This window comes from Colobus angolensis, unplaced genomic scaffold (genome assembly GCF_000951035.1).
Source record: "Colobus angolensis palliatus isolate OR3802 unplaced genomic scaffold, Cang.pa_1.0 Scaffold78, whole genome shotgun sequence".
NCBI lineage: Eukaryota > Metazoa > Chordata > Mammalia > Primates > Cercopithecidae > Colobus > Colobus angolensis.
In genome coordinates this window covers 7,133,120-7,141,238 of record NW_012121598.1, presented here as the reverse complement: position 1 = coordinate 7,141,238, position 8,119 = coordinate 7,133,120, and the positions used below count along the sequence as shown (strand labels likewise).

The window sequence follows — 8,119 nt, the reverse complement described above, 5'->3', positions numbered from 1 at the left end:
TGTTAGCCAGGATGGTCTCGATCTCCTGACCCCATGATCCGCCCGTCTCAGCCTCCCAAAGTGCTGGGATTACAGGCTTGAGCCACCGCGCCCGGCTATTGAGTTTTTAATACATACAATTTCATGTAGGAATATTGGGAAAATTCAGACAAATATGAGTATAACATTTTATAAAATGGGTAATAAAAAGCTTTTTTAAAAATAGCAATTTAAAAACACAAAGAATATTCTTTTACAGAAACCAGATAAGCTGGTTAGACTACAAAACCTAAGGTCTCGGAAAACCTTTGGCTTAAAAATTAAGATTACTGCAAAACCTTGATTTATTTATTATAAAATTTTAGAGCAATTTAGAAATACTGAAAGTTACTAAGAGGTGCCAGATTTTTAAAGACTGAAGTAAACATGATTTTTCTCCCTTACACTTTTGGAAAGATTTTCTATATTCAATTGGATGAATGTTCATATTTAATGTTACTTATGAAGAAATCCTTTCTTTCAGTTATACAATGAACTATTATAATGCAGAATTGAAACGGTACAAGCAAAATACTCAACTTCATGCTTCGATAAATAAGAAAGGAAAAAGATATTACCCATAAGTATGATGCAAAATTCTAGGTAGAGTCCCACTTACCTATATTAAAAAAAAACAAAAAACTTAAGGGATGAAGGGGGTACTAGTTATCAACTGATTGACTTACAGGACAATGCAAACGAGGATGCCTGACTGAAAGTCTAGGTGACCAATTCTTTCTGGTAGCCTGAGATGCCTGCTCCATGCCTGACTCTCAGTCTTGCTGGAACTGTGCAGTCTCTATAAAACCAAGTACAATCAAAAAGCTGTATATGGGCGGGGGAAGGGGAAGAGGGGAGAAGAAGAGAGGGAGGGAGAGAAATATGGAAACAGAGAAAGTCGGAAGGGAGAGGGATGGAGGAAGGGAGGCAAGAAAGCAAGCAAGTGAGCCTTGCTAACTTAGAAAAATATCAGTGGCCTTTAACTGACAGGGAATAGTGCAAGTTAATCTTTGGCCCCTATAAAACATTGGATATTGATTTAAAAAAACAAAACAAAACCAAAAAAACCAAACCAAAACAAAACAAAACAAAAAAACCAAAGAAACATACCACAGTTCTTATGAGGGAAGCTTAGCCTATTAAGAAGGCTTATTACCATAGCACACAAGAAGCTGCCTTGCTTGTTAGATAAATTGTCCAGCCCAAGCCAAAGTAGCAGACATATGGCAATTCAATTTCGGAAAGTTTTTTTGGTTTTTTTTTTTTTGAGACAGTCTTGCTCTGTTGCCCAGACAGCAGTGCAGTGGTACGATCTCAGCTCACTCCAACCTCCATCTCCCAGGTTCAAGCGATTCTCCTGCCTCAGCCTCCTGAGTAGCTGGGATTACAGGTGTGCACCACAACACCCGGCTAATTTTTTGATTTTTAGTAGAGATAGGGTTTCACCATGTTGGCCAGGCTGGTCTCAAACTCCTGACACTTTGGCTTCCCAAAGTGTTGGGATTACAGGCATGAGCCACTGTGCCCAGCCCAAAAAGTTAACAAAAATTAATAATGATTAGCCACCTTGGCTCCCTCAGAAATGAGATTTTTCCTTTCAGAAACATCTCTGTAAATGATACAGCCAGGCCTGAATTTTGAGGCCAGGGTTACCTCAGATTCCATTCCTCCCTGTTTTCTGCAGCTGTAAATGCCTCTGCCATCTCCTGCTCCAGGGGCTGCCCTGAGACAGAACATGAACACAAGTCCAGATCCTCTTCCCACCAGCATCAGCTCTGCAGTCTCAAATCAGTCTCCCGACCACAGTACTCTAGTTCAATTGTTCACTTTAATACTCTGAGCAAGAAAGACTGCTTTTATTATAGAAATGACTTTTATAAATATGGATGAAAGTATAAGATGAAAGGAAGCATATACTAAAAATCAGATTGATGAAGAATAGCAGTTTTCCTTCTTGGCTGGAAGATCTGTAGCAGTGATTAAATACTGTATGCAATTCTGCACTGCAAATAGGAACTTCTTGATACTGTGTAACACCAAGTAATTCACATATATGCTAGCTTCCAATTGACTTACAGTAACCATCAGTTTAAACAACTGTTTTGCAAGTGCCTCATACTGGAACTCTATCATATTTATTATTTTTGATTTCATTGTTTAACAGTTTTCTTTTTTCTCTTACCCTACATAATTAAGAGTTGGCTGTATACCTTTTTTTGGGGGGGGGGGTGTGGTGAAAACAGCTTTTATTTTTTACTATTAGCTTTCACAAAAATTTAATAATGCTCACTTTATTAAAATGAAACACTGGAATGAATTTAGACCTCACTATACTTTTTTTTTTTGAGACGGAGTCTCGCTCTGTCACCCAGGCTGGAGTGCAGTGGCCAGATCTCAGCTCACTGCAAGCTCCACCTCCCAGGTTCCCGCCATTCTCCTGCCTCAGCCTCCGGAGTAGCTGGGACTACAGGCGCCTGCCACCTCGCCTGGCTAGTTTTTTGTATTTTTTAGTAGAGACGGGGTTTCACCGTGTTAGCCAGGATGATCTCGATCTCCTGACCTCGTGATCCGCCCGTCTCGGCCTCCCAAAGTGCTGGGATTACAGGCTTGAGCCACCGCGCCCGGCCGACCTCACTATACTTTTAAACAAAGTATGTAACTTAGCAAAGCTGATGACTTTGTTTTAAGAAAACCTGGGTATTGCTGTGTCTCATCAGAGAAGTGCAGTAACCTGGAATGCACAGATGACCACCCTCTCTCCCTGGAGACTTGCTTTAGCTCCAACACAGATGACCAGATTTTGAGTCAACTGTTTTAAAATTCTGGCATTTTGTTCTCTTCATAGAGAAAAATCACACCCTTACAAAGTTCATGTATTTTAAAAAATTTTTAAAAATTTAGAAAAGTCTCCAGGTCATGGAGTGAAGAAAACACTGAAGTGTTTTATGTCTAAATGAAGCAATAACAATTCTGACACCAGCAATATCCCTTTTGATTTAAAAAAGATTGGTCCTCACAATGTTCAAATTATTCTACATAAATGACCTATGAAATTTTTTACAATTGTATTTTTTTGCTCAAGATTCATCATAAATCATTCAATTAAACTAAATTAAAATTGATTTCAGCAGAAAGTAGAAATGTTTCAGAATATAAAATATCACATTATTGATTTTACAATTTGAAACTGATAACAACTTAAACTAAAAAAAAAAAAAAATTCATGTCACTAAAAAAATTTTTCCAGTCTTTTCCCTTCTACCTAGGAAAATTTTACATCTGATGTCACCAACATGAACCCTTGGTGATCTTCTGAAGTCTTCCAACGATTACACCTTGGCAGACTTACTGGTGATCTCCTTCAACTCGTCTCTTGCGCACTATGAGAAAAATAAAAGAAACTATGTTAGAAATCCCTATTAGTTTTTACAATGGTAACTTGCTTATAACAAGCAAGTTTCTGCATAAGTTGTAAGTTCTACAAAACTGAAACGTCCATTTCCAGTTCACATGACCATTAATTAAAAATAATAAAACCTACTTCCCATCATTCACCATTGTCATTTACTTGTTGAGAACCGAGGGGCTTCAAAACAAGAACTACATGCCCTAAGCTCAATGACTCATAGCTGTGCTTACACAGCAGCAGCACTAGAAATCTAAAACAGAATGGGGTCAGCAATCATCTACAAGTCATTTGTTTTTATTTTTAACTTTGTAATTTATTTTATTAATAAAATAGAGATTAGGTCTCACTATCTTGCCCAGGCTGGTCTCGGACTCTTGGGTTCAAGTGATCTGCCCGCCTCAGCATCCCAAAGTGCTGGGATTACAGGTGTGAGCCACTGCGCCCAGCCGAAGTCATTTGTTTATTGAAAAAGTACATACTCAGGTTTAAAAAAACAGCTAATAAATTAGTGTGTTAAATTTTGAAGTGACATTCGGGCAGCTGGGGTTAGAACATATTAAAAGTAGCTATTTGCATGCTCTCCTGATTAGACACTACAATGTATTTCCTTAGGCTGTAAAAGAATATACCAAAAACATTTTTGTCATTTTTATAGGTAAGTGATTTGCTACTGCTTTCTGAATTTTCCTTCTCTTGCTTCCTGTAAAATAAACCAGTTCAGGGTCTGATAAAACAACAAATGCAAAGTAATGAAAATCTCAGACCCTGGTAATATGGCGTGATCACTTCTGGCTACCATAAACTTTGGCTGCCTAAGTGGCCAACTCGCTCAGCTTATGCAGCAAAGAACGGTACATGTATGTATCTGAGACTACCAGCCTCTTCCTGGACTGGTGATGCCAAACTACTCAGGGGTGTTCTCTAGTAGCAGAACAAGGTCTTCAACTTCAAATCTTGCTACCTGCACTCTCACCTATCAGCTACTAGACAGCATTCACTGAGTGCCACCAATTCAGGACTCTCAGCACTGTGGCCAGCTCCTAGAGAGGACAAAAACCACAGGTTCCAGAGTTGGTGACAAATAGAGTGAATCATAGCTCTGTCACTTCTGTAGTATGTATTTTGGCCTAAATTGGCTGTTTGACAGAGGAATTAGAAGCCAACAGGTGCACCTGGTGTCCTGGCCAGGCCATAGATACTCTGCTCTTGTGCTACTCTGACTGCTGGCTTCTGTTTGTCAGCCTTTAATAGGTAAGACCACACGTTCAGATGACGTATATAAAATCTTGTTCAGCCATAGGATGGGTGCTCGCTTGAAAATAAAACCAGAAGGACTACAGTATCAGGTTCCCACGAACATTTTTATACTTATCTAATTAAGTTTGCCTGACTCTAAGTTTATTTTATTTATTTATTTTTTGCCAGAACTCAATAAAAATAGGGATTGCTTCATGAATGTGTGTGTCATCCTTGCAAGGGGCCATGCTCATCTTCTCTGTATCATTCCAATTTTAGTGTATGTGCTGCCAAAGCAAGCAACTGACTCTAATTTTAATCCATGCTAACAAGGACAAGTTTCATGTGTTCACTGAAGTATTAAAAAAAAAAAATTAAATGGAGACTTGAGCCCTCAAATATCAAATCATGTATATAGATCTCTGAAACATATAGACATGTCTGAAAGGCAAACTTCAGATAATTCTTTAGGGTAGAACATTTCAAAGAAAATTTTGAATTGCAGCAGGGTTTGAATGTTATTGGCATACCACTTCAGATGCTAAAATGCATGCTATAAAAAAGGACAGAGTGCAGCAAACAAAAAAGGTCTAGAAAATGGAATATGTAGTTAGCTAGTGTAAAGATAGTAATGTGAGACTCAAAGGTAAGTAGAATATTGCATGTATACCATAGAACCTCTTTGCTGTTACAGCTGTGACACTTCTTAGCTGGAGAGATGGAGAGTAGGTAGAATTATTTCAATGAATAGCTGAGACTAAGAAAACAATGAGAGAGGGAACGATGTTATCAAAATCAGAACTCAAAGATCTGATAAAGCCCCCTCTACAAGGTGAAAAAGAACTATATGCCCAGGAGATTCTGTACAAGTTTCAAGTATTGTTCTTTGATTATCTCTTTTGTATTAGTACATATCAGGCTGCTGAGACCAGTATGTCAGAAAACATGGTCTTCAGACTTTCCATCTTTATCTACTAAGCAGAGGTCAGAGTATACAGCTGAAAAAAACTTAAGCTGAGTGGAAGAACGAGAAGCTGCTGCCGCTGTGTGCACAGCAGAGGACAATGGGGCAACGGGCCATTTCTGCCTCCTCTTTCTCACCTGGTGCTCACCTGTTACCTTCCAGCAATTCCTCAACTCATCCTCTAGATGGCAGGCTTATAAATTTTGCCCTGTTAACAATTCTTTGGATCTGGTCCAATTTCTTTCCAAAACACACTCCACCGATATAAGTTGTCAATACATCATCATTAGTTAACTGCGAATGTCCTAACTAACCTCATTTTCTAACTCTAAAAGAGCAATAAGGGCAGTTTTTTTTTTTTTTTTTAAGTATCTTAATCATGTATTCAGTGGTCTCTAATGGCTCTCAAACACTTCCTGCATAAAATCCAAATAAATCCAAGTTCTTTAACCATGTAATTTTAGTGTATTCTACCAACACTCCCTCTTAAATCTGCTGATATCACTTTTTTTTTTTTTAAGACAAAAGTCTCACCCTGTCGTCCAGGCTGCAGTGCAGTGGTGCAATCTCGGCTCACTGCAACCTCTGCCTCCTGGGTTCAAGCAATTCTCATGCCTCAGCCTCCTGAGTAGCTAGGATTACAGGCACCTGCCACCACACCTGGCTAATTTTTTATTTTTAGTTTCATCATGTTGGCCAGGGTGGTCTCAAACTCCTGACCTCAGGTGATCTACCCATCTGGGTCTCTCAAAGTGCTTGGATTACAGGCGTGAGCCACCACACCCAGCCTTGATTTGCTGATATCACTTTTTAAATGTTAAGCTTTAAACAACAAGTACTTATTGAAAGTTTATTCTGGAGCCAGCATCATGATATAAGAGTCAGTTCTTAAAATCCACAGGCTGTCATCAGCACATAAATAACTTGCTTGCTCTCAAATTTGAACTTTTATCTATAATTGCCCTATCCAGAAATGTGTTTATTGTCATTTCATGCCTGAGACTCTGTTTGAAAATGTAGTTTGGATCAGAATGAAACAGCGTAAGTGGGAGTCTACAGAGTTCCCAGCACAAAGCTGCTTGCTTTCTCTCTATTCTGCTTTGGGTCAGAACACAGCTTCTTCAACATGGCCTTCTCTTCCTCTATAACACCCCACTGTGCACAGCTATTCAATTGCTCAGTGCCAACATAAAGCAGTCTAGGAAGTGGTTTTCATTTGCCCAAATCTCCCTCACTCTAAAACTGGACATTTCTTTCCTTACAGAAATGCAGGTAAAATGCCTACCAAAACAGGCTTCACAAAAAAGCACAACTGCTGAAGCCTTGCAAAGGTCAGCACCCCTGCCATGACATTTATGGGCATTCACTGTACTGCTCCTGGAGGGACAGTTGCTGGAATCACCTGCCTCCTGGAGGGAGGTAAGTAACAGAGCTGGTTGGGGCTTGTTAAGTTGGTTTCCAAGGAGAGGAAAAATGGAGGATACTTCTGGCTTAGTTTATGGCCACTTAGGTACCAGAAAATTGTAACTTTGAGAGAGTTCAAATTCTACCACTTATTTATTCACTTAATCCAGTTTTCTTAAGTACCTATTGTGTGTCAGGCATGGTTCTAAGAGAGTTGGGATTCAATAGTTGGACATGGCCCCTGCCAACAACATAGTCCCTGCCCTCAAAAAGCATATAGTCTTTGGAAATAAGACTATTACATATAATTAATTTTCTAAGTAAAAGGCAATTTAAAAAATAGGACAAATGCTGTGTTAAGTAGAGGACATACGGGGCACACCTGCTTAAGACGTATAACAATGATGAACTCAGAAACTCAAATATCCACTCAACACTGGAGAAACAAGCCAGGGTTTCTGAGTGTGAAATGACTTCAACCCAAATCCCATCATAGACTAAATCAGAACCTCTAAGGAAATTCGCTCTGTCACTTTTCTGTAGTGTGTTTTTTGGCAAGTTAGTTAACTTCTTTGAGCCTCAACTTATCATGCATAACAAGAGAACAACAGTATCTGTACCTCGTGGCTGTGCAGTGCACTAATGAGAACATAGCAAACATTCAACAGAGTACTTGGCTTCTTTATCCATCAAAGTAGGGTTATGTGATGGTCGTGAGGCCCTGGTCAACCAACTTTTTGGGGTGAAGAAAGTCATTTTAAGCCAATAATCTATGTGTTTTTAAAGCTCTCTAATTATTTATGAAGTCCAGCTAGTACTTCTTTACGAAGTTCTCTTAAAACACTGCTCTAGAGGGGGGCGGAGCAAGATGGCCGAAGAGGAACAGCTCCAGTCTCCAACTCCCAGTGCGAGCGACACAGAAGACCGGTGATTTCTACATTTTCAACTGAGGTACTGGGGTCATCTCACTAGGGAGTGCCAGACAATCGGTGCTGGTCAGCTGCTGCAGCCCGACCAGCGAGCGCTGAAGCAGAGAGAGGCATCACCTCACCTGGGAAGCGCAAGGGGGAAGGGAATCCCTTTTCCTA

The 8,119-nt window shown here is 39.7% G+C and overlaps 1 protein-coding gene across 1 annotated transcript in view; it reads right to left on the bottom strand.

Annotated features, from left to right (window-relative positions):
* Positions 1-1,850: 1,850 nt before the first annotated feature.
* TMOD3 (tropomodulin 3 (ubiquitous)) overlaps positions 1,851-8,119 on the bottom strand; it is an 88,525-nt gene continuing 82,256 nt past the window's right edge. Inside the window, exons 11-12 of the mRNA XM_011928627.1 lie at positions 2,649-3,398; positions 1,851-2,342 (exon numbers count right to left, since the gene is read on the bottom strand). Of these exons, the coding sequence (XP_011784017.1) occupies positions 3,364-3,398 (35 nt within the window). The 3' untranslated portion in view covers positions 1,851-2,342; positions 2,649-3,363. The remainder of the gene's footprint in view (positions 2,343-2,648; positions 3,399-8,119) is intronic.